The sequence below is a fragment of the Patagioenas fasciata genome, chromosome 20, assembly GCF_037038585.1.
Source record: "Patagioenas fasciata isolate bPatFas1 chromosome 20, bPatFas1.hap1, whole genome shotgun sequence".
In the NCBI taxonomy this organism is placed as follows: Eukaryota; Metazoa; Chordata; class Aves; order Columbiformes; family Columbidae; genus Patagioenas; species Patagioenas fasciata.
In genome coordinates this window covers 2,000,290-2,026,569 of record NC_092539.1, presented here as the reverse complement: position 1 = coordinate 2,026,569, position 26,280 = coordinate 2,000,290, and the positions used below count along the sequence as shown (strand labels likewise).

Genomic DNA, 26,280 nt, shown 5'->3' with positions numbered 1-26,280 from the left:
GCGCAGAGCTCTTTGAGCCCACTGAGAACTGGTTCGGACGTAGTTTTTGTGGTCTCGGATTCCTGCACTTCCAAGAGTGGGTTAAGTGATCTGTATTTTTAGCTTGTGGTACGGAAATCCTGACATTTCAACACATTTTCAACTTCTATAGTTCCCTTCCTGGGTTTCTAAAGCAAAATCCACGGAGGACCTGGGCCAAGTGCCCTGAGGAAAGAAGCTGCGTCTTCTGCCTGATGCTGTTGGGCGTGTGTTCTCTGCCCTCCTCCTTTCCTGCTAAAATGAAAGATGTGCTTTCTTCTCTGCTGAATATTTGAAGCAAAACAACAACAAAAAGATTGAGATACTTAATTTCTGGGAAGGAAGGTGTGCAGGCTGGTCATCCCTCGGGCAGGGTGTTTCAGCAGCTGCCAGTCGTTGCTGAGCAGGGACCGCAGGACAGGAGCTGCAGCAGCCCTGGACACGGTCCCCATCATTTGCTGGATGTGCACGTGCAAGCAGAGTGGTCAAAAATGCTTTCGTGTCCCATGGAGTTATTTCTTGGGATGCTTGAAAAACCTGCCTGTTTGCCATCTCAGTATGTCCATCCTTTCTATCTGAGGAACTGCCTTGTGTGCAGGCTGTTCCTTCCTTTTTCTTCTAGTAAGATGTGATGCTCTGCCTTGATTCACAAGATGAAACGTGGGCTGACTGTAAGTCCGTTGCTCCTTAGACCTCTTCCTGGAGTCTCAGCTCCCAGAATCACAGAATCCCAGAATGTCAGGGGTTGAAGGGACCTGGAAAGCTCATCCGGTGCAATCCCCCCATGGAGCAGGAACACCCAGCTGAGGTTCCACAGGAAGGGGTCCAGGCGGGTTTGAATGTCTGCAGAGAAGGAGACTCCACAACCTCCCTGGGCAGCCTGGGCCAGGCTCTGACACCCTCACCAGGAAGAAGTTGCTTCTCAGATTTCAGTGGAACCTCCTGTGTTCCAGTTTGCACCCATTGCCCCTTGTCCTGTCACTGGTTGTCACCCAGAAGAGCCTGGCTCCATCCTCCTGACACTGCCCCTTTCCATATTGATCCCCATGAATGAGTCTCCCCTCAGTCTCCTCTTCTCCAGCTCCAGAGCCTCAGCTCCCTCCCCTTGGAAAGACTCATGAGCATGAAGAAAAAATGCTATTTGCTGGAGTTTGGTTTTGAACCAGCTGTCTCTTCAGCATTTTGAAACTCTGAATTCACAGCAGTGTATCATGGTGATTACTCAGCTTGCAGCGAGGATGTGTTCTGCAGGACTGTTGCCTGAATACTGGTAAGAGACAGCACTGAACCCCTGTGCTAGTTAGTGGGCTAATTAGCATCTTTCCCTGTGTTTTTCCTGAAGTCCTAATAGTGCAGTGTTGGTGTGTTTTTGCTTTCTGTGGAGCTGCACTGCACTGATGCCAGCCTGCTGATGGAGAGAGCAGATTTGCTGAAGCAGCCCTGGTTTGGCTGCGTCTGGTACCATCTCTGCAGAGTTTTGGGGATGGGGAGCAGGGGGATGCCGGGTACCCCTGGGCACTGGGAGGTCCCTGTAGCCCTTCCCAGTGAAAGCTGTGTTGTTATTATACATACACTGGGTATAGTGCCCTAGCTGGAGAGCAGCTTTCTTGCTAAGAAAGCTGTGCATGCTGGGAACAGCACTGGAAATATTGGGCGGCTGTTGGCAAAGAAGCTTTATAGGGTGAGAAGGAAGACGTCTGGCACTTGGGTACAGCCCTGGAAGAGCAGCGGTTGTTCAGAAAGGGTAAAGCTTCGCTGCACATCGGCAGCCTCCTGATATTTTGTGAATTCGCTGTAAAGCTCCTCGTCTCTCAGACCTGGCACCATTTGCTGGGCGTTATCTGCTTTAAAGAGTCGAGGAAGAGATTGACGCCAACACCAGCTGGGACACATTCTCGCTTCTCGTAACACTTGATTCGTTCTCATCTCTGGAGGTCGTTCTTCCTTAAGGAAAGCAATCCCCTAACAAAACAAGCAAACCCCTCTTCTCTTGGGGTGTGCTGTTACACTTCTTATCGTGTTTTCATTTCCCCATGCTGCCCGGGGAAGGCAGTGGCCATACCCAACATGTGCTACTCAAGTCTCTGCTGGTGACAGCAAAATCCCCCCAATCTTTCCTAAGTTACAGACAGAGAACCATGTTTGAGTCTGTGCAATCCTCTGCCTCTAGCATTTAGTTTTATTCTGCTCTAACAACTTTATTTATTGAACACTTTTCTTCCAAACTAAGGCCATAATAGTTTTCTTCCTCCAACTGGAGGTCTTGAAAGTGCTTGGTGCTTGGTGTTCCTTTGAAGAATTAGTCTTTGGTTCATCTCCCACATGGCTCATTACACTTCAAAAAGGTGGTTGGTTTCTTGTCTTGTAGGCCCAACAATGTGGGACTGATAACTGGTGACACGTTATGGGTTTTCTCTGCTAATAATTGACTGGATTTTATTTGCAAGAAACATACAGGTATTCCCCGACCATCATTACATTGTCTTTGTTGTCACAAAAGGTCCATGGCAGATTGAGACCCTCAGCGCTGTTGTACGACCGCAGAAGGAGACTTCTGAACATTATATGATGGATGTAGTTAAATGTGACCCACCAGTGCTTTTATCACTTGAATTTTCTCCCGGACGTGTTTTCCTTCTCCTCCCGCTCTCCCTTAAGCAGTGCCCTGTCTGAAGCAGCCAACCCTGCTCATCTCTGTATAGATGCCCAGGGTCTGTCTCGCTTGTTCATCCTAGACTATTAAAAATCCTTTAGCTCTAGCTTAGCATTGCTGGGCTCTGATTAAGATACAAATATATTTTGGTAGCAGGGGTCAAGTTCCCGTGCTCAGCGGTTTAACACCTTTGATATTTGGCGTTTTTCACTTCTGGATCAGCGTAGCTTCTACTTTCATTCAGAATAGAGGGCGGAAAGTGATTCTTCATTCAGTGTTGAAACCCCATGTGCTGGTGGACGGCAGCAGCGAGCCCAAGTGAACAGTTAGGTTGTACCAATGTATGCTAGCTTAAAAGGTTTATTTATTTTAAAAACAAAATAGTTGAGAAGTAAAATAAAAGCTTACTTAATGTGCATACTCTAGTGTGTTTGAACATGGTGTGGAAGCAGTAAGAAGCATAGAATCGTAGAATTGTTTTGGTTGCAAGAGACCCTCAGGATCATCCAGTCCAACCATAACCCACCCCTGGCACTACCCCATGTCCTGAGAACCTCATGTCCGTCTGTCCAGCCCTCCAGGGATGGTGACTCCAGCACTGCCCTGGGCAGCCTGTTCCAATGCCCCACAGCCCTTTGGGGAAGAAATTGTTCCCCACATCCAACCTCAACCTCCCCTGGCGCAACCTGAGGCCGTTTCCTCTCGTCCTGTCACTTGTTATGCAGGAGAAGAGACCAACACCCTCCAAGCTCCAACCTCCTTTCAGGTAGTTGTAGAGAGCGAGAAAGTCTTTATATATAAATGTACCTATAAAAGATATATATATATATTTATATAAATATATAGGTCTTTATATATAAATAAGGGTTTACGTTTACTAATCAAATGGATACATGAATACAAACACTGAGCTACCTCCAGGGATGTTGTGAGCAGCAGCCTGGCTGTGGAGCCACCGTAGCTGCTGCGTACACTCCTGTGTGCTCCGGTGGTGGGTAAAACACATCAGTTTCTAGATCCTTTGTGGCTACACAAACTGATGTGTTTCACTTGGCAGTGGGCTGGTCGCACACAACCCATCAGCGACATGGTGTGAGCTGTGGGGTGTCCTGTGCAGGGACAGGAGTTGGACTCAATGATCGTTGTGGGTCCCTTCCAGCTCAGGACATTCTGTGACTCTGTGTCCTCGGCTGACAAGTACAACGCTGCCGATTGCAGCGGGGTGATGGATGCTGGGTGTCAGTCTGTACCCCGAGGCGGATGGCAGACATCAGAGGGTGAAAAGACCCCATCAAGTTAACAAGTGAAATTTTCCTCCTACCCTGATGTGACCACAGATATTCACTGTCGCTGGTCAGACCTAAATGAATTCATTAGTGTCTTGAGCTGTGTTGCTTCTGTCTTCCCCACGCAGCTGTGGTGATGGGGTCGGCTGGTTCTGGGATGAAGGAAGGGGGTCGAGGGTACAAACATGGATATTTTGTACTTAGACTTCAGTAAGGTCTTTGACACCGTGTCCCACAGCATCTCCTGGAGAAGCTGCAGCTCATGGCCTGGATGGTGTATCTGCGATGGGTAAAGAACTGGCGGGATGGCCAGGCCCAAAGAGTTGTGGTGAACGGAGCCAAATCCAGTTGGTGACCGGTCACGAGTGGTGTCCCCAGGGCTCAGTATTGGGGCCAGTTCTGTTTAATATCCTTATCAATGGTCTGGATGAGGGGATCGAGTGCACCCCTCAGTAAGTTTGCAGATGACACCAGGTTGGTTGGAAGTGTTGATCTGCTGGAGGGTGGGAAGGCCATACAGAGGGGTCTGGACCAGCTGGATCGCTGGGCTGAGGCCAATTGCCTGAGGCCAAGTGCCGGGTCCTGCACCTGGGTCACAACAACCCCTTGAACGCTGCAGGCTGGGGAAGAGCGGCTGGAAAGTGCCTGGCAGAAAGGGATCTGGGAGTGCTGATCGACAGTGAGTGAACATGAACCAGCGTGTGCCCAGGTAGCCAAAAAGACCAACGCGTCCTGGCTTGTATCAGGAATAGCGTGGCCAGCAGGATTAGAGAAGTGATTGTTCCCTTGTATCGGGCACTGGGGAGGCCAAACCTCGATTCCTGGGGGCAGTTTTGGGTTCCTCATGCCAAGAAAGGCCTTGAGGTGCTGGAGCAAGTTCGGAGAAGGGAACGGAGCTGGTGAGGGGCTGGAGCACAAGTGTGATGGGAGCGGCTGAGGGACCTGGGGGGTTCAGCTGGAGAACAGGAGCTGAGGGGAGCCCTTCTGATCTCTGAACTGCCTGAAAGGAGCTTGGAGCCAGGGGGGGTCGGGCTCTGCTCCCCAGGAACAAGCGCCAGGAGCAGAGGAAACGGCCTCAAGTTGCGCCAGGGGAGGTTGAGGTTGGATGTGGGAACAATTTCTTCCCCAAAGGGCTGTGGGGCATTGGAACAGGCTGCCCAGGGCAGTGCTGGAGTCACCATCCCTGGAGGGTTGGACAGACGGACAGGAGGTTCTCAGGGATATGGGTTAATGCCACGATCCCTGGAGGGGTTTAAAAGGTGTTTAGATGAAGTTTAGGGACATGGGTTAGTGCTGGAGTTGGGTTATGGTTGGACTCGATGATCCTGGGGGTGTCTTCCAACTGAAATGACTCTGTGATTCTGTATGAAACCAGGCCCCGTCAGTCCTGTGTTCACTGAACACCTTGCTGTCCTGCATGCTTTGCATTGCTGATTCTCTTCGGTTTTGTTAGAACATGTCCATACGGGGCCTGGGGTGCGGTTGGCGCTCACTGAGCAGCCGCAGTGAGAACCGAGTGTGTATCTGCGGGTAGGCACATCCAGCCCAGGGTGTAGTCAGCGTGTTAAGTTCTAACAGCTCATCCTTGACTCTGGGGTTGGTTCTGCTGGTTTGTCCCATCCTGCTCAGTACTTCCAAAGGAGATTTCAGCAGGGCCTGCTGCTCTGTGTCCTCATTGCTGTGGGGTCTGGTGGAGGCTGTGCCGTAGAGATTTGTCTGCATGCCGTAGAGATCTGACAGAGCACGTGGGGTGGCTGTAACTGCGTGGGGTGTCTGATTGAGCAGTGTTGTCTGCAGTGCTTGCCGTTTACCTCCACGTTTCTAAAGTGGCCTGTTCTCTTCTTCCTACAGACAATTTTAGGTACACGTGTGACATTTGTGGGAAAAAATATAAATATTATAGCTGCTTCCAAGAACACAGAGACCTGCATGCCGTGGATGGTGAGTACTGTTTTTGACTCTCAGACACCCAAGCTAGAATGAGAAGTTGTTGGGGCCCATGGCGCCCAGGACATGGCACAGCGTGGCTCGCTGGGCTCCAGCAGCAGAGCCACAGCGCACAGGCTCTGCGGGAAGAGATTCGCTGCGCTTGATTGTCTTTGTGTGCATCAAAATAACACCGTCTGTGGGGCCCTGTGGTCCTTGCACTCCTGTATTAAGGTTCATGGTTCGGATGGATGTGCTGGAACCGAGTGTCTGAAGGTAAATTGTCAGTCTGGCTGCTCGCTGAGTGAGAGTTGTTTGCCTTTTGGTTTCTGACTTTACAGGTTTGTTGCCAATGTGCTCCTTGGTGAGAAACCACATTTCAGAGTTGAGAGATGTTTTGTTCTTGTTAATCACTGTGGTAGTGAACCGATGCGGTTGTCAGTGGACCTCACAGGCCAATGTTCCTCTGTGAATGTAGATGTGGCCAAGGTTGGTGACACTCGGGCAGAAGCAGACACCTCCTTCTTTTTTCTACACTGGGGGAGATGAAGCAACAAGCTTTGGCTTGCCCCTTCCGTACTGGGCATCTAAAGCTCACAGATCCATTAATCCTCACAGATACTCCAGCCTCTCGCTGTGCGTGCTCCAAATCTGTTGGGACTGCTCCTCACTTGGCCAAGGACGGAGCCCTGGCAGAGTTTTAGAAAGAGGCTGCTTGGAAAGCAGAAGGTTTTGAATAGCTGAACTGTCTCAAAATAGCAAGTGGTTTTTCACAATATGTGGTGTCTAGAAAAATTGCTGGTTTCAGCTGAAACGTGCGGACATCTGAACGTGCTCTGAGAACGGCCCCTGCAGCAGGGCAAGTCCCGTGGGAGCCAGAATTCAATAACAGGGACTGAAAGTCGCCGTGAGATGGACCTGTCTGCTTCTATCAGAAATGTGTCCCCATAGCCGTGGTGCAGGGAGCTCTGTCTAGGGTTACGAGAGGGCTTTGGAAACGGCTTCCACTTGGGTCTTGCATGAACACTCAGTCTGGGTTCCTCCGAGGGGCTGGTCGTGTTTTAGCAGGAACAAATGTAAGGCAGCTGTGTCTGAGCTTCACCTGGGGCTGTGTCAGTGTCAGAACAAAGGCCTTGAGGATCTGCGTACGTTAGGGCTGGGCACGCTGGATTAGTTGTGTGAGGATGCTGCTGGGAAGAGGAGGGACTGGGGCACCAAGCCTGGTCTGTTCTGTGGGGCTGAAATGAGCTGAAGCCGTGTGTGAAATGCAGGAGGAAAACGAGACCGTTGAAGAGGATTTAATTTGTGTTTTGTTTCTTCCCCTCCTTCTTCTATTCTGTGTTAGTTTTTAGTGTGGAAGGGGCCCCAGAAAACCGGGCAGGTAAGCTGAGATCCTTCGTGTGTGCTTTATTTCACCAATCTTTTCAAGCATTCGGTAGCTCAGGCACAGCAGGTCTGATTCCACACTTGTAAGAGTCAAGTTTTGTCCCTGATGGCAGCGGGACAGGGAGCATCCTCCCTCCCTCAGTGTCTACAGCAAGTAGATTGATGCCCAGCCCTAGTAGATACCAGGCTTTTGTTGTCCACACAATTGATCAGGCTTCTGAAAATCAAAGAAGCAGGTGTTTCATGTCCTTGGTGATGTAGTGAATTGCTCAAGGCATCAATTAAATGATTTTCTCAAAAGGGTTGGGTTCTGATTTGTTGCTCGCTGTGCCGTCAGATGGGAGGAGGTCACTGCTCTGTGTTTGTGAGCTGACTTGCTTGCAGACTGTGTTACCGTGCCCGCTTTCAGACAGCGTGACATCATTAGACAGGAGATGCACTGGAAAATAATCAGAAAATGTGGATCAAGCTTTGCAATGTGTTTGTTCAGTCTTTCTCTGTATTTTTTTAACCGTTATATACCTACAAGACACGTTACTGGGCTGGAAGTGGGGGTAATCCTGGGGCAGCTGAGGAAGAGGAGGAACAAGTCAGACAGAGGGGTGATTTGGTTTGTAATTCCTGTCTTGAAATCTTGTTACAGATGGAAATGTCATTACAGATGCAGGAGCATTCAGTGCCCGTGCAGCTGTAGAAGGAAAACCTGAGGCTGTTGTCATCCCTCTTGCTGGTTCTGTTCTCTTGCAGACCCCTATGACCAGGCTGTCATAGCAGCAGATGAAGTGAAGGAGGAGGAGCCGGAACCCTTCCAGAAGATTGGTCCAAGTATGAGACATTATACAGCTTAAAATGTGACAGAAAATGCATGAGGGTGTGAAATCTGTTGTTAGCTGGGGTACCTCTAGGAAAACCAGAAAGGACTGTGTTGCACAGAGGTGTTGGGACCTTACGGGTGCTGAAAGCTGTCTGTAGGTTCAGATGGACACCAAACACCAACAGCCCTGGCCCCAAGAAATGCAGCTTTGTGGTGATTTCTGCTCAGGAGCTCTGCAAAGAGAAGGGGGAGGAGGGTCAGGAGAAAAGCGAGTTGGTAGTGATTAGGCAGGGTTGTCAGGTGTATTGACAGAGGGCAGGCGGTTGCATTCACACCGCCTTTGTGGTGGGTTCATCAAACAGTGAAACAAAGACCAGAGTTTGCCAAAACGTTTCTCTGAATTCTGCATTTTGGAAACAATTGGTTAACCCTGGATTTTCCTTTGGCTTGCACCTTGCTGTCGGTTCTGTACTTCCCAGCACTGGCAGGAGTAGGAGGTGTCTGTATGTGGTTACACCACTTCATTATTTCAAGTACCCCCAAAGCAGGAATTATCACAGTTGCAGAAAAGTCCCTCCTCCTGCAAGAGAAATCTACAATCCCAATATAAAAGTTCTGTAATTAAGACTTTAACTTGACAACTTGTCTCCTGTTGTCCACGACATCACAGACTGTCTGTAACCAGCAGACAAAGCTGTGTCATCTGTCACATAGACTTGAGAAATGGATTCTGTCCTTTGTTTTGTAGACTGAAGTGCTGTAGTTTTGGGATAATCTCCTGTAGCTTGTTCAGTTCTACTGGACTTTTCCTGCGTGGTCTGTCCCTCTGGATGCTGTTTGATTTGTTGGGAAAAAGGATGTGTGAATTACAGTGCAGGGAGGTTAAAGTGCATGAGGAGCAGGCTCTAGTTTTTGTCACCTGGCCAGTTTCTATGTGAAAAGGCAGGAAGCCAGTGATGGTGTCAGAGGGTGCTGCTCCCTTCTCATCTTTGCCTTTGTTTCGTCTTCACAGAAACTGGCAATTACACCTGTGAATTCTGCGGCAAGCAGTACAAATACTACACTCCCTACCAAGAGCACGTGGCGCTGCACGCACCCATCAGTGAGTATCCTGCTGGAGATCCGGTCCTTGCAGACAGTGATTTACTCTGGTTAAACATGAGGGTCGCGGGAAAATCTTCCTTGTGGATCCTTCCACGGGACCTGTGGGATGGCAGCTGGCAGGACGTGGATCTTGTGCTGACCAGGGCACTGCAAAGCTGAGCTGGGCTCTCCTCTCACAGGGACACTTACTGTTAGGTCTGTAATGCCGCTCAACTTTTACCAAGGTCCTCAAAATTCTACGTATGTCCCTTTGGGGTTTGATACTTTATTTTGTTGTTTAACTGAAGTGATGGACAAAATTTTTGAACTCCCCTAAATAATAAGGGAACATCCATGCTAGGGAAGAAGCATCTTTCTTATGAGCTTCTGAGAAATAAGACAGTGGGTTAAAACTGCTTTTCAAAATCATGTAAGTTACCTTGGCAGCTTGCTACTAAATCACAGGCAATAAACTATTTCAGGGAGCGTGGGAACAGGCAGTTCTGAGCATATTACATGACACTGGGATCCACACTCTGGAGGGACACTACGGTCTGCACTCCCCAGACAAAGGGCAGGTTTTAATGAGCAATTAAATATAATTCAGTCCAAAATTCTTAATTCAGAGAAATTCTTGCTACATGCTGGTTTTGAATGCTTTCAAAGTATGCAGAAAAGTTCTTTAGACCTGAACTTACTGCTTCTTTCGCAGCATTGCCCTGTGCTTTATTGCAGTTTCAGTGCTGTGAGCCAGCGTGGCTGCTCTTTGCCCATGTCTGTTTCGGCTGATGAGGATGGACCAGCTGGACTCGTTATCATTAGCTTAGTGGCTTTGTTTATCAGCTCATCCGCAGCCAGCAGAGGGAGCGAACGTTCCTTCCGCACCGGGTTCAGCTGCACTTAGGTTTTTAAGTTACTATCATAAAGCAGCTTTGATTTCAGGCATATATAGAAATAAATTGGAAACATAGTCCACCAGACTATCACTTTTAAGGTGGGTCAAGGCTTGGCTGTTGGCAACTCCCATGCAGGTTCTCTGATGGACCAGGATCATGGTGTAAGGCATAAAATACCTCTACCACCGTCACCACAAAGTTAGTCTTACCTCCCACCTGCCCACGGGGAATAACCCAGTGCTTATGATCACACACATAACAGTTATTCCTAAACACCCCTGCACCCCCAAACTCCACCTCTTAATTCAGCTGTTGGTGGTGATCAGCGGTAGGTCAATCTCCTAATACATTATAGATCAATAATAACAGATGAGGCCGCAGACACCAAGGCTTTGGTGTCTGCTCCACCCCTGTACGGACAGCGAAGGAGCAGCTTGCTATAAACACTGCACGTCGAATCTCCAGTACGTCCCATTCCAAGGGGCCCTATCACTATGGTATCTCCCCATCCTCCCAACCGCCTGCAGCTGCTGGTTCCAGTCCAGACTCTCCAGCATAAAAGCAAACCACGGCTGTTCTCTGAGAGGCATTGCCTGCAGTGGGCCCTGCAGGTCTGGCTGTGGGTACAAAAGTCCCCGCAGGTGCTGCCCTTCTCCCCGTGCAGGGGCAGCTGCGGGCTCCTGATGCCCCGTTTTGCCTACCAGAAGCCAGTTTTGGAGGAGGAGACGCACTCTTTTGAGCACTGGGCTCGAAGCCGTTCTTGTGCCGTGGTTTCTGCAGTAATCTTTGTGAAAGCAGAAGCAGCTGCCCCTGCTGCGGACCAGACCAGCAGTCACTGCAACGTGCAGATACATTCCCAGGCATTTCAGCAAATATCTTTAACTATGCGGACACTTCAGATCAGGATAATATTTCCATAAGGTTTAACCCTCTCCCTGTAAACCTTTATTTTTCCTTTTTTTTATTTAACCTTTTTTTTTTCCCTCTCCTAGCTCCAACCATCTGTAAGATTTATGAGTTAGAGTGACAAACCACTAAACCTGATGAACATCCAGGAGAGGGCAAGATTAGCTCCCAGGACAGCCTGGCCAGCACATCCTCCCCCCTTTCTACAGCTCTAACTCTTCCTACAAACCAAGGTCCCGTGAGGCAGCTGCAAACACATAACTTTGGAAAAGCACAACTGGCTTTTCCCAGCCCTAACAGTCAAGTAAAGCCCCGACTGTGTCTTTCTGCTGGTCTTGGTTTTGTGGTTATAAGGCAAATACTGAAAAATCAGTCATTGTGGCGGTGGGTAAGGAAAACACTTCAGCATTTCCATTCAGCTTTCTGGGTCTCTCTGAGTGCAAGCTTCCCTTCCGGAGCCTGTCTTTCTGGTTTTCAGTGATAATGGATAAAAAATGATTGAAAATGGGCTAAAACAAGGACTTGTTATCCCACAGAGACAATAGGACCTTGCAGGATAATTTGTGGTCAGTGCTGCTGGGTTGCTGCTGTGTGGAAAAGAGCTCTGCTGCGGGGTTCCCTGGAATTGTTAATGCCAAATGTCTCCTTCGAAAGTTCTTTCTTTAGTGAGGAGTAGGGACTTTTTAATATGCTTAGAACTGGGCCATTACTCTTTAAAATACATATTGTTCTGCTGTTCCTGTCGGCCTATTCACTCTTCCTAAGAAAGGTGTCAGAGGCTGTTTCCAAAAAAAGTGGATTGTAGGCGCATTGATTGTCCCAGTTTTAGAAACATCTCTGAACGGGGGTGGAGAGGGGGAGGGCTCAGAGGTTTCTTTCTGTCTTCCTTGGTCTGCTCTGTAAGGTAGAACTCACTTAACCCACTCGCAGGTGACTGGGCTGTTGCGATTGCTCTTAGGTGATGTGTTTACAGTGCAGAGAAGACCTGGTGTGTTTGGAACTGGGCTGGCTCATAAAGCCGCCGAGAGTGGGTTCTATCTGAGTAGGTCCCAGCTCCAGTGTGCACTCACTGCATCCCCTTCTGCAACTGCAGATGAGGCCACAGACTCCCTGGTCATGGACGGAGTGGTGAGAGCACTAAAGCTGCACAGCTATCCCTGTCCATTGCTTCCAAGATGAAAATCTAAAGTGGTGGCAGGACCCTGAGTGCACTAATAGGTCCTAACCTATAGGCCCTGACCACCCTCACGTGCGGACTACACGCACCTTCCAGCTTCCTGTTTCAGCTCAGCTCTGGATCTTCTGTCCTGACCTGAGCTACCCTGCAGGATGTTGGTCTCCAGCTCACTTGTAGACGTGCCCATGCCTGGCCGTGGATCCCACTGCTCTGTACCCAACACACAGCCTGACTTCCCAGCTTGCTGTCGACCCTGTCTCATCACTGTGGACCTCTCTGAGAATTGCTGGTTTGTGTCTGACCCTGGTTATCCTTACCAGACCTGATCCTGTCACTGAGCTCAGATTGACTCTCTGGTTTGACCTTGGACCTCTCACCGCCTTGAACGTCTGCTGATCTGGACTCTTGGCTGAACCTGGCTGTGATCTCTGGTCTTGCCTTGCTCAGCTCTCTCGGGGGCTGTGGGATGGGCCCTGCCCTGCCAGCCCCGTCATCCTGCTTGGCAGAACAGACAGACCTACATCCACCCTGACAGCCAAGATGCTCAAGGATGTTCATCAAGCCCCTCTGCTTCCTCATCATGAAGGACACCGTGTCCAATTTGTTTCTCTAAAGTGGTTAAATGCAGTGTTTCTAAAGGCAGATGCCATCATGGCTTTTTCTCCTAGGGAAAGGGATCCTAATCTGGTTTCCGCACAGGTCCTGCCAACCTGAGGAAAAAGCAGACCCAGGTTCCAGTCAGACGGTGTGTCCTTGCTTCCTCCATCTCAGCGAGTTCAGATCTTTTTCCCGCTCTCCAGTCCCGTAGTGCATTAGCAACAGGCTCCACTGGCAATAATTGTATGTATAAAGAAGCGCATTAAGAATTCGATAGATCGAGCACGGGGTTTTTCCCATGGAGAGATCTGTGTCCAATAGCAGAGGTTTCCTCTCAGCATATTGAATTTCAGGCCATTGTTAAGGAATCATACTCATTGAAGACAGGTTTTTCTCCAGCGGTGATGATACAATTCCATCTGAACCATCCCAATGTTCCTTACCCATCCTGACAAGATCCTCCTGAAAGAAATGTGATACACAAATTATTAGCCAGAATTTTTACCTGGAAAAAGTGAAGTTACTGATAATCCACTGTCTGTGCTGGTGCTGCATTGTGGTAGTGTGTGGATTTGTGTAGCTTTTGAGCAGACACGTTGAAACCTCTGCCAGATTTGCTCCTCCACTGTCTTGCCATTGACGGAGCGTGAAGGTCTCACCAAAGGCAGGAACACCAGGAGGGACCACAGGGACCTCTGGTCTGGCCGGAGTGACGCATGCTGTACGATTGCCTTCATTAGATACTCACATACACATTGCAGAGAGACATCTAATCTTGCTGTTAAGAGTGATAGAAAATACAGCAGCCTCTTAAGGTAATTATTTTGATGAATTATTACCCTTACGAAATTAAGACTAACAATATCTGGCCGTAGCTTTGAGACAGCGAATCCTATTTATAACTTTGCCTGCAAGGAGGACCAAGTTACCGAATTTCTGTCCTTGCTAGACCTTTCTCTAGCCTACTGTCAAGTCACTTGTAGTGACCAACCTCCTAGTTAAGCCAAAGGAGTGACTCAACGTTTCTGTTGTAAGGTTTGCTGCTCTTCATTTATCCCCTTGCTGTCTCATCTGGCGATTCTCAAGTCTGTTAACGGCCTTTGTGAAGGGCACACACCAGCACTGGGTCCAGTGAAGGAACTTTGAGTTAACATTGTCCTCCCAGCCCCCTTTGGGAGTGCCCCGATTGCAAACCACACAGCACCTCCAGTCCTTTTCACTCCATCGTTGCCCCTGGAGCTCCTCTACAGCCATCGTGAGCGAGCACGGCCCGGAACAAGCTCTTGGAGTCCCCCATCTGTTAAGTGTCACCTGTATCATCCATGCTCAGTGTATCACGCTGTGCTCAGTTCACCAGGTGACTGGAGATCATTCAGTGGGACTTACCCTCCACGTTACTCCTCTCCTGCCTTCCCCAGTACGTCAGCCTCAAGTGGGGCACGTCTCAGGTGCTTTCTGAGGAAGCTTTAGAAACTTCATAGCAGCAGATATGGAATCATCTGGCCACAGTGCTGTCTCCAGGCTTGCTGTTTAGCTGCAGATTTTGAGGCAGGAGATTTTTGTAACCACTCAGCAACTCGGTATTTTCATCTTGAAATATCTTGAACTTGGCCTTTTCATGAGCCTGAGGCGGTGAGCTCTGTGGTGAAGGTGACTGTTCAGGAGCAGAGCAGAGGAGCTTGGTGATCCTCTCTGCCTGTTTCACGTCGCTTCAGGGAGACTTTGTCATCTGATGAACTAAAGATTAAAACCTTTTTTACAATGAATTATTAGCATCCTCCAGACTGCCAGAACTAATGCTCTTTTGTCTGTCTTGTCTCACTGGCTCAAAGTCTCTGCCTAAACTCAGATGGAGCAACCTTCTCTCTGTGCCTGAATTTGGAGGCTTACGATTTGTTGAAGTTGCGGGGGAAAAGAAGCAATTTTGGAGGTCTTCATAGCATTGAGACTTCTTTCTCGACAGAGAGCAGTATCTGGACTGCAGAGGATTCGTGATGATGATAGTTCCGTGATAGTTTCTGACACTGAATAGTTGGCTGATTGCTGCTTCCCTTGGTGTAGATGGGGAATAAAGCAACAGTTGGTGGGAATGGGCCTTGTGGGAAACTATGTAAGATGTAAGTAGAGAATTGTCATATATATTTTTGCTGGCAGTTGGGCAGCGACTGGAGGAGGATGATCCGTGGGGACTGAAGGGAAGCATAGGAAGCAAAAGCAAGGCTCCTGCCTATTCATCCGGCCAGAGACCAAGCAGAGGAAAAGTATTTTGATCTAAACTGTGAGAAAACCTAGTGCAGAATCTCCTGCAGAAATACAGGAAACATCATCTTGGATCTGTGTCACAGATCAAAAGAAGCAAAAAACTTGTTTTCTTTGAGTTCAGGCCGTTCAGAATGCGCACGTCCTCACTCTGCAATGCTGCTGACAGGGAAAGATGAGATCACTTCGCATTCGAGGTGTATCGTGTCCGTGGAATTTTGGAAATGAGTGTCCGGTCTCAGCCTTGGGTGACGTTTCCCCTCGCCTGTTTCAAGATGTGGTGCTGCTATGACAGCCCATGGTGGAGAACTGCACGGTGGGGTGGGGATTCCTGAGTTACGCTGTGCAGGATGAACAGGTGCTAGTGGTACCATCCAGCATCCGGCACACTCATGTGTTACCCTGTGGAAATTAGTGTCAGTGAGCGTGGGCTGTGATTTATATGAACCTTATTTCTTACCGATTCTTCATGACAAATGGGGTGGGACTTGGGCTTCAGGAGTCAGACCCAAATTTCCATGGAAGAAGCCACTGAGGAATGAAGGGGGTTTTTAGGTTGTTTCTCCATTTTTGTAATTGTTTTTTAATCCGTGTGGCCTGGACAGAGGGCTGTCCTCCTGGAGGTGTTTCATATGACTTTTGGCATTGAAAATTCCTGGTGAACCTCCCTGTGCATTGCAGAGACCAAAATGTAGATACATTCCGAGAGCATGGCCCAGTAATACTCAGAATTTCTCCACGTGTCACCAGTAGGAGATGGGGACCAAAAGACCTTTCCTGACTTGCAGGATGAGAACTCTGCCTCCTAATTCCCTTCCATTACCAATAACACCCTTTTTATTTGGTTAATGAGATTAGGAGTATAGCTGGGGATCTCTAGGGTTTATGCAAGACTCAGGTAACAAAGATGTAAACTTCTCCCTGGTCAGAGCTCTGAGTATCACATTAGAAACCTGCTTTCAAAATCCAAACTCTTAGATACATAGAAATGGAGGACGGAGGTGCAGGGGCAATCAAAGAGTTCTCATGGATGGGTGGATGGATGGATGGGTGGGTGGATGGATGGGGTGATTCCTGCTGGAGGAGGAATGGGTTGGTTGAAGGTGTGGAAGGGAACAAACCAGCTTCGAGAATCTGTCCCCTCGGGTGAATGGGGAAAACACTGTTGGTACGTGGGATCGGTGGATCCACAGTTGCTGCAGGTCCCCACGCGAGGGGCTGGTGAGCGTGGCTGTTAGACAGCAACCCTCCCAGAAGCACACGGTCTGGGAGCTGACTGACTGTCCAGGCACTAGTTCTGAGTGTTCATATCCAGAGTTCTCTCGATCTCCACTCTTCGTGGCAGTGAAGACACAGGCGAGCCAGTCCAGCAAAAAATCACCGGCTTCAATAAACCGATGTTCTACCCTCCTGCACCGCACCCCCTCCGGTGTCCCTCCGGCATCCCAGTCCCAGATGTTCCGCACTCCAAATTCTGGATCCCCAGGAAGCAAGGCCATTACAGGTACCAATTGCCTTTCTACCGTTGACTTTCTGAAGTGCTTAGTGTCCAGTCCTGCTCTGGGTTGGCTTTTGACGGTTCCTGGACTCAGTCTGCTCCATCCATGGCTGTCCCAGTGTCGAGGGTTTATGATTGCGGGGAGACAATAAAACCCTGGCAGGTGTATTGTTAACACCCTCTCCTCCCTGCCCTTCCCCTTGTGTCCCTCCCTCTCCCCCTTCCCACTCAGCACAGGCGATCGGGAGGGAAAGAAGGACAGAGAGAAGAGAGTTGGAACAATTAAACATGTTTGACTAATGCTGCTGATAAAATAGAGAAAATAATACAGAATATACAAAACCAGTCTGGAAAGTCCCAGAACTGCAGAGCCAGCACCCGAAGTCCTGGACTGGACTCTGCAGCAACCGGAGCTGGATTCAGTCTGTCACTGGCCTCAGTTCGCAGGGACGACTCGCAAGGTCCTCTCCTAATGTCACCATAAGGAAAAGGGCCGGGATCCTCGTGATCTCCCACTTATATATGGAGTATTCACGTGAATGGGATGTTAGACTCCGTTGGTCAGTTTCTGGTCACCTGTTTCTCGTTGCCCCTCTCGCGAGATGTGACTCTGTCCTTATCAGTAACCTCACATCCATTGCTGTGTTCACCAAAACATGGATCTGTTCTCCAGGAAAATGCAGCTCATATGAAGCTTTAGCTGACAGGCACATTCACTAAAAGAGAAACTTGTTTTTAACAAAACCAGGACACCCAGAAAAGCTACTCCCAGAAGCAGTTGAGGTGTAGATCCTTTGGCACTTTATAAATAACAATTTAGATAAGCAGTAGGTCTTTATAACCTCTTCCCAGTGATAAGTTGTTTTTTTAAGCATTGTGCTAACTACAAGGTACAAAAGACCCTGTTTCAAATCCTGGTGTCATAAACCAAGAAGAGCTTCTTTACAAGGATTGCCGTAGCGGCTTGTCAGCTATGGGGGCTTTGTTTCATTTTCAGCTTTGTTTGGCATTTAGTGTTTGTTCCCCTCAAGGGGATATTTTCCTGTGCCTGAGGAAGTGAAATGGAGTACGGGTGTTTTCACGGTGCTCCACTCCCATCTGGAGCCACCAAGAGCTAAGCTGGGCTCCAGCAGCAAAATTAATGGTTCAGAACCATTACAGAGATGTTAGAAGACTCAAGTTAAGGCTGAACCTCCCATAGCACCCATTTCCTCCTTCCAAACGATGTCAAACCTTAAATATATATATAAATTTAAAAAAAAAAAAAAGGAAGACAAAGAGTACTGAAAAATAACTATTAATAAATAGGATGCGAGACATAATGTTCAAATGTCCAGGCAGCAAGGAAGCAGTGTCTGAGATCTGTGGGCTTGCTAGGAGCATGTTCCATCTCAGTGCAGAAGGGCTGGTTGATCAGCTGGTGTTTCAACGCCCCTGAAATGTTGGGCGTGAGCAGAGGTGGCTGTGGGGCTCTGCAGGCCACGGGATGCTGAGCAAGGATGCTTTTTGTTAATGACACACACATCCACGGCTACCAGATGTTTCCATGAGTGACCTCTCTTCTTACAGCGTGTGAGTCCTGACATTCCTTATTGCTATTGCACCTCTTAAGCATTTATGATTTTATTACTAATTTGAGGTCCATCCAGTCCAACCAAGTTAGGAGTTAAAGCTGAGAAACCTTTTTCGTTAGTTACTTAAACTTGCAACAACTTCTTCCAGTTTCATATCTCCTACAAAGGTGGAAAAACTGGGAGCCTCCCAGGGTCGGAGGCCAGATTCATCTGAGCGGTAACTGGGAGATGGATTTTGCCAAGGCACTTTTTTCCCCCACGCTTCTCTAACCAGAAAGTACATCAGTACATTGGGTAAAAACATTGAGCTGTTCTTTTCCTGTGCAGAGGAAGGAATCGCGTGATGCTTGAGCCTGGTAGATTGATCTTTAAGAAACTAATATTAGTCTGGGGATCCTGGTGGCGTCATTTCCATGGTGTCCCGTACAACAGAAATCTGAGCGGCTGCTTGAATTTCTGGTACAAAAGCATTGACCGTACCGCCCATCGGGAAGACGGTCTCCAGAGGGATGGATGCCTGCCCAGTGTTGCACTTAGAGGTGTTTCACATGGGCCTGGGTGATTGCACAGGCGACGCGGTACCGCTCCGCTCACAGGCTCTGCACAGACGCTCAGTAGCACGGTGCTTACATTCTCTATACAGATAATTGTGCTTGGCATGCAGAAGGTTCAGGTATGAGGAGAGAAAGGGAGGGAGGGAGGGAGGGAGGGAGGGAAGGAAGGAAGGAAGGAAGGAAGGAAGGAAGGAAGGAAGGAAGGAAGGAAGGAAGGAAGGAAGGAAGGAAGGAAGGAAGGAAGGAAGGAAGGAAGGAAGGAAGGAAGGAAGGAAGGGAAGGAAGGAGGGAGGGAGGGAAGGAAGAAAGGAAGGGAAGGAAGGAGGGAGGGAGGGAAGGAAGGAAGGAAGGAGGGAGGGAGGGAGGGAAGGAGGGAAGGAAGGGAAAGAAAGAAAGAAAAAGAAAGAAAGAAAGAAAGAAAGAAAGAAAGAAAGAAAGAAAGAAAGAAAGAAAGAGGACACAGTAAGTCCAAGGAGCTGCATTAAACCATTTTTTTTCTTAGTGCCAGACTTGGAAAAAACAAAGAAAAAAAATATAGGGGATGAGGACAAAACTACTGCAAATTTTATGCAGTGTTTTTGGGGACCTCCAGCTCAGTTGTGACATAAACCAGGATTTGAACCTGGGTCTCTTTTTCCCACTGTGTTCTCTGATGTTCTGGTTACTTGAGGCCTCTCATTCCTATTATTTATCTGTCAGGAGGATGGACTGGACAACGTCTCCGATTCCTTTCCGAGTCTGTTTTATGTGGTTCTGTTTTAACTGATTTGATTACCAGGTTTTCCTGTTCTGCCTTTTAGAATGAGTGAGGAATGTAGTAGGTAGAGAATTTGAGAAGCCCGCTCAGGGCTTGGAAGGATCCACTAAGGACTGGCTGGACCAAAATTCATGGGCTGGGACCTTCATGCAGTTCAGGTCTTTTCCAGGGACATCAGACGTGAGCCCGTGTGTCTGAGCCACGTTTCACAGAGCACAGAGAGGCCGGGAGGCTGCGGGACCTGGGGCCTCTTTGGGGGTCGTGGCAGCAGTTCTGACCGCTCCGCTGGTCTGCAGAAATATCTAAGGAAATAATGATCAGATATCGATTTTCAACAGCCCCTGTCACTCCTGAATGAGAGACTTCTTTGTCCCCATTCCCTCCGTGTACAATTTGCTGAGCCCAGCAGAGTTTTGCTAAGCTGCGTTCAGATGAAGGCGCGGGGTGAGAGCGGACTCTGTGAATGAGTCTGTGCCGCACAGACCATAAACATCACTGTGGCCAGTTCACCTTTTGTTTGTTTTGTTCCCTTTTGAGTCACTGTGGTGAATATATTTGCCCAGATATTGCAAACCTAGTTGAAGTGAGGCCAGACCTCACATAGCGTGGCCAGCAGGCCCAGGGCAGTGATCGTCCCACTGTACCGGGCACTGGGGAGGCCAAACCTCGATTCCTGGGGGCAGTTTTGGGCCCCTCAGGGCAGGAAAGGCCTTGAGGTGCTGGAGCGAGTTGAGAGAAGGGAACGGAGCTGGTGAGGGGCTGGAGCACAAGTGTGATGGGAGCGGCTGAGGGACCTGGGGGGTTCAGCTGGAGAACAGGAGCTGAGGGGAGACCTTCTGATCTCTGAACTGCCTGAAAGGAGCTTGGAGCCAGGGGGGGTCGGGCTCTGCTCCCCAGGAACAAGCGCCAGGAGCAGAGGAAACGGCCTCAAGTTGCGCCAGGGGAGGTTGAGGTTGGATGTGGGGAACAATTTCTTCCCCAAAGGGCTGTGGGGCATTGGAACAGGCTGCCCAGGGCAGTGCTGGAGTCACCATCCCTGGAGGGCTGGACAGACGGACATGAGGTTCTCAGGACATGGGGTAGTGCCATGGTTGGACTCAATGATTTTAAGGGTCTCTTCCAACCAAAATGGTTCTGTTTGTGCTGTTGAACCTGTGCTAAGGGTCACCAGCTCGAGAAGGGTGGGAGGCACCTCAGCTGTGCTGCACAGTGACATTTCAGGACACGGCAGCTACTGCCAGGTCAGGAACCACCTCTGCACCACTGGGAGTCCTCCCAGTCCAGTTACTGGGAAATAGATTGCCTGGCAGTGTTGCTGCAGCGTGCAAAGCGGGTGATCTGCCGAGGGAGCGGCCGGCACTGGGCACAGGAGCAGGAGCTGGGCCGGCTGCTGGGCCGGGGGCTGAGGCAGCGAGGCCACTGTTGGAAGCGCGGAGGGTCGGGGATCTACTGTAGCTTCTCCAGATGTCGTGGGCAGCACTGAGCCCGTGAGTCCTTCACCTGGACCTGAAGGCACAGGGAGAGCGGGCACAGGGTTCTGTAGGTGACGTTCTGCATGTTGTGAGGCCCCAACCTCAGTCTGCAGACCTGCTCACCTGTGCCAGAGGCTTTAATGGCTGCTCTTTGCCTTAAAAAAGAGAGAGATAAGGGTTGGGTTTTTTTGCAGGGAAGGAAGCCATGACCCTTCTGGTTCAGTCAGGACTGGTGTTCATGGGCTCCCTAAGAGCCAATCCAGGCCACCTCAGCCAGAAGGCATTCAAGAAAAATACCTACCTGTTATCCCTCCAATGAATCTGGCCCATTTGCCTCCAAAATGAGGTATTTGACCTTTCTGCTTTATTCAGGGTTTGTGGCGCAGGAGCATGTTGTCTTGCCTGCTGTCTGTGTGTTTCCGTGTCCGCTCTTGACCAGTCACCATCCCTGCTTTGTTCTCCACCCAGCAGAAAGTGCTTTCAGCAGGAGAGTGGAAGGCAAAGCGCAAAACAACTTTGAAGAGACAAACAGCAACTCCCAGAACTCCAGCGGTAAGTGTGTTCACCCCCTCCTGCTGTTGCTTAGCACGTACATCCCCCTCCAGCACAGGATTCTGCTGTGATTGGTGATTGTTGGTATATTTGGGGTATCTCCCTTAGGCTTGCAGGCAGGTAGTACCTTTTCTCGTTGCTCCCCAGGTTCCTGGATCTCCAGGGCCCATAGAAAATAGTGATGTGAGGATCCTGCTCCGAAGATGCATGTACTTTAACACAGATTTTTCAATGAAGAGCAAAGATGTAGAGAAAGGGGAATATGGATGGAGATAAAGCAGTACTCGTTCTTTGTGCATCAGTGAAGTCCTTGGGAAGTGAAGCCATTTGTGAGAAGTTTGAGCACTATGAGCAGAACAGCAGTTTGGATGTTACAGCAGTGGTAAATGTGCCATTTACATGTCACTATAACCAGAGTCCAGCTGCTTGTGAATTTGCTCTATGGAGGTCACAGCACACCAGATGTGGAGATGGGGGACCAGAATGCATCTGCTAGAAAGAATTCAGATTTACCCCACTTCTGGAGTTTGCTTTGAGTTTTAAGTCCAAGTGGTGGTAATTAAACGTAACCACTGGTCTAGAAAATTTTGGTTAGGTACCCCATTTATAGAGTTTTCTTTACAATATTCTTATCCTGCTGCCTTCACATGGGACAGTGCCATTCTCTTGGGCTCACTAATTGGAGCATAAAAGGCAGACCAGATGAAGTGTAGTTTTGGCATCCTAATGCAGAGATAAATAACATGCCAGCAGGAAAGGCTGGGCTCCCTCCATTCCCCATGCAAGAGTCCCAAAATGTGGTGTTCGCAACGCCGGTAGCTGGAATGGACAGGTAAGGGAAGAGATGTCTCCCTGGAGCAGGTTCCACAGTGTCTGTTGTGGGGTTTGTGTCTGCTCTGAAGCAAATATGGGGCTTTCTAGAACCATGTTGGAAAGGAATGGTGTTGGAAAATCCATGTGCAGTAGCAGAGTGGGTGATAGCGAATGGGAAAAAAGTTTTTACTAAAATACTGTGTTTTATGTTTTGGGGAACAATCTTGTACTAATCCAAGCATTCACCACAATTACAGCTGTTCATTCGGGGACAGAAAAACCTAAAGAAAAGCGATGTAAGCAGAATCCATCAGGTGAGCTCGTCTCTGTGTTTCAGGCCCTTTGTACTCTTTAGTCCTGTTCCTCCTGGGTGGCAGCAGGTGCCCAAGTCCGCCTTCTGTCAGCCCGCCCAGCCTGTTGGACATGACACTGAACGGTGTAGAGTGTCATGTAGACGTGACACGTGTCTGTGTATGTAGCCATGTAGACATGGCTCCAAAACAAATTATCTGCTGAGAGTTACTGACCCGACTTGCTGCACTGGAAGTGACCACTTGGCTCTCGGCCGGTCTGCTCCTCATGTCTTGACTTCTGTGGGCAGTAGGAGTGGTTTGTCTGGAGGGTTTCAAAGCCTTTCAGTGCACGTCTTTAAATGCCAATATACCATCTGGGTTCCTGACTCCTCTGGGGACCTTTGAAAGCAGCAACCGTAGATTGTTCCTTTTTTATTCCTGTCAAACTCTTTATAGCCTACGCAGGAATGACAGAATTATCTCCTTCATATCGAACAGTTCATCCCTAAACCCAAGAAAGCTGCATTATAAAACCTTCTGGCTGCAAAATTCCTCTTGTTAAGTTTTGCAGGAGGAGAAATGAACCTGTGTGGTGGGGTGTGGGGTGGGAACCACTGTCGAGAGTCGCACGCACACACAAAAAGAGCGGCTGTACTGAACAGTCCGAGACTTCAGCTCTGTCTGAGCTGCTGCTAAATACCCATTATTGCTGTGGCACATCTCACAGATCTCCTGCCAGCTCACATCACACTCATCCTCCTCAATCTGTTTCTAGCTGAACTACAACGTTTAAAAGCACACGAGTAAAAGCTCGAGATAAAAATCAAAACAAAGCCAGAAATTCTTAGAAAATTACTAGCGATTTTTGTATTATTTGCTGGTCTTATTTTATTGCGAGAAGTGCTTCTGTCTGCACCACATGTATGGGCAGTTTATTGAGTGGCTCAGTGAGGACCTGGCGGGCTGCGATGTGCTCACCTCTACTTCTGTGTGCGCCAGGGAGCCTGAGGAAGTCGATGGGCAGCTCGGGGCTGGCTGGGGGGAGCTGGGCCCTGCCTGGGAGCAGTTCTGTTCTGCATTAGGCGGCTGACACGCTCCTCAAAGCCAGGCTGGTGCATGGGGATGTATAAACTTCTTCCCTTTTCCCCCTTCCCTTATCCATCCCGCACTTTCTTTTCTTCCCCAGCCTGTTTCCCCCGCCTTCACTCCATCTTTGTGCTGCTTCCTATGTGTCCCATTCAGTGCTCTTTTCCAGCTCTTGCACCCAGCTGTTTCTTCTCTTTCCTTTCTTCGTGTTCTCAGGAGTCGGTCTGAATGTTCTCATTGGTAGGAACTGCAGTGAGCGTCACCGTGTCACAGTGTGGATGCCGCTGGTGGTTAGAGAGGCCATGGCAAGCTCTGCAGGCATCTGCGTGCTTGGGAGCCCAACCAGAGCTCTCAATAACTTGATTTTGAAGAGCTGACATGTCCTTACCTCCCCGTTTTCCTTCTTTCCATGGCCGTGTGTCAGCAGGTGAAACAAACTCTGCGTGGCTCAGTATTCACATGTGTGCTGTGAGCTCTGGGGAGCAGTTCTGGCATTGTTGGCTTGGCCTCTCTTGTGCTCCAGCCAGCAGATCTCACACAGGCAGGGAAGCAGATGGAGATTATGTGGTTGGGAATGACAGAAGGACGGACACTTACATCCTCCCCGCTCCCATCTGCTGCTTATCGCCGAACTCCTGCTGCTGCAAGGAGCAGTCCCCAGGTTTGGGAGGTAAACTCGTGTCCCAGCTGAGCAGCCTCGGAGCTGTGTGACCTGCCCTTGTTAAATGCTGGAGTCCTTGCACCACTTGCTCTTTGTGGTTGTGGGTTTTGTGTCACAGGCTCATTTATAGAGATAACAAACAGAGCAGTGGTATTTTTTGAGGGCACATGGCCGGGTACGTTCTGCTCTTTCCCCGTGTCACAGTGGCACAACCCGCTTCATGTCCGGAGTGAGGGGGAGGACAAGCAGTATGGCAATGTCAGCAAGGAAAGCCACCTAAAGTAGACTTGGATGCGACTCTGTGGGGAGTCCTGAGCGGGAATGAGACAACTGGAAGGGAAAATGTTGGATTTGTGATGTCTCTTCCCTGCATCCAGCCCAAACTCTTGTGAATACAGGTACCTGGTATCTTTATGTGAGTAACGGGGTGTCTTAGTGCCCGCAAAACAACAGTTCCTGTTCTCTGTGGCTGCGTTTGAGTAACAGCAGAAGGTCCTTTTCCCAGTGGGGCATGATGGAGCCACAGAGCGGATGGAAAAGGACGGTTTAGCTTCACGATTGGGAGGGTGTCCTCTGCGTTAATAGGAACAAGTCTCCACAACCCCTTACATTTGTTTTTTTCATGAAATCTGGGGATTTCACAGTGCTTTAAGAACAGTATCTGCTAAAATGTGCAGGTTGCTTCTTGGTGCCACTTGTGGAGCGCGGGCAGCGGCCGCAGAGCTCCCGGCTCTCACCAAGCTGGGGATCATTCAGTGCTGAGCTGAGCAAGGTCCGGAAAACAATTCCATGGCTTGATGCCAAAAGATGGAACTGACTGGTTGCAGTGCATGAGCTGGTAATCATCTGCAGTTCTGTAAAGCCGCTTTCAAGAAAACACTCCTTGGTGGGCGTTGTTTATCTGAGTTTTGACATGTGCAAGGGTATTTTTGTACTAAATTCCAAAGAAATATTTGAAGGCCAGCTTGTGAAATGCTCTCCTTGCAAAAGCTGGAGATTGTCAGCTTGGGCATGGGAAGGAAAGAGTCCCAGAAAGGGGCAACAGCCATCTCTAAGTGAGTGTTTCCAGCATAAACCAGCCTCCATCTCTGGGGTTGGATGCTCTGGATGACTTCAGTAAAATGCCACATTTGCTGTTACCCCACCTGTAGGCCAAGGGGGTGCAGGGGATTGTGAGACCTTACAGAAAAAAACCAAAGCAAAAAGGCAATTAAAAAGTTCTTTAGTTTAATACCTTAAAATACAGCCATCGAAAGAAAAAACCTGATTGAAATTGGCGGTGTTTCTTGATGTCTAAACTTGCTAAATGTTCTGAATGTGAAAGAGACAACATTTAAAATTACGTAGGGAATTGGGAAATACTTGTAACGTTCAAGGTTAATTTAAGCTGTATAAATATGTCTCAGTTTCATCTGCTGCATTAGGTAACTGTTACTGGCATCACTTCCAGTGGAACAAATTTTAGCATTTACAGTTTTGAAAATGTCAGTGCTTTTCATTCCTATTTCCACGGGGAAGCTTTTCCGAGTGGGTAGAGGGGCAAGATGAAAATGCACATCAGCAGCATCCTGCGCTGCATTGTGGGTCCTAATTCCCATCCAGTTGTAGCATGGAACTGTTTCAAGCAGAAAGATAATTAGAAATGTCTCATTCACCACTTGTATTTTTAGCGCCCGTTAAACAGGGTTGTCTCTCAAACAGAAATAGGTTCTATGTCTTTCTCGCTCAGCAGCTGCACAGAGCTAACCTTTAGCTTTTTGGAAGGCAGCAAAAAGACAGAGTGCAGATCAGCGCTAAACTGATGATGTGAATCTCTTCTCAAGCTTTGTGTGGGTCTGATGGGAGCAGACGTGATGTCTGCTGGGTCCCCCGCAAACCTTCTGTCGCAGAACGCTTCAGTCCCTCCTCGTGTCCCTCCACGCCGGGTCCGTGTGCTCCCCGATGGAGCCCACACTGGGACACCCCCCGCAGCTCCTCCCAAACTTCTGCCATGAAGCAAATTGCATTGTTACGCTGAGA

At 49.0% G+C, this 26,280-nt stretch overlaps 1 protein-coding gene across 14 annotated transcripts in view; it reads left to right on the top strand.

Moving 5' to 3' along the window:
• The window catches only part of ZNF618 (zinc finger protein 618), a 169,623-nt gene that overhangs the window by 119,888 nt on the left and 23,455 nt on the right, over window positions 1-26,280 (top strand). For 8 of the 14 annotated variants that reach the window (XM_065853786.2, XM_065853784.2, XM_065853779.2 and 5 more), the window contains 7 exons: window positions 5,809-5,898; window positions 7,229-7,264; window positions 8,017-8,094; window positions 9,096-9,185; window positions 16,317-16,505; window positions 21,325-21,408; window positions 22,479-22,535. In XM_065853786.2, the coding sequence (XP_065709858.1) occupies window positions 5,809-5,898; window positions 7,229-7,264; window positions 8,017-8,094; window positions 9,096-9,185; window positions 16,317-16,505; window positions 21,325-21,408; window positions 22,479-22,535 (624 nt within the window). The remainder of the gene's footprint in view (window positions 1-5,808; window positions 5,899-7,228; window positions 7,265-8,016; window positions 8,095-9,095; window positions 9,186-16,316; window positions 16,506-21,324; window positions 21,409-22,478; window positions 22,536-26,280) is intronic. The other 6 variants (XM_065853783.2, XM_065853781.2, XM_065853776.2 and 3 more) reach the window with 3 other exon arrangements.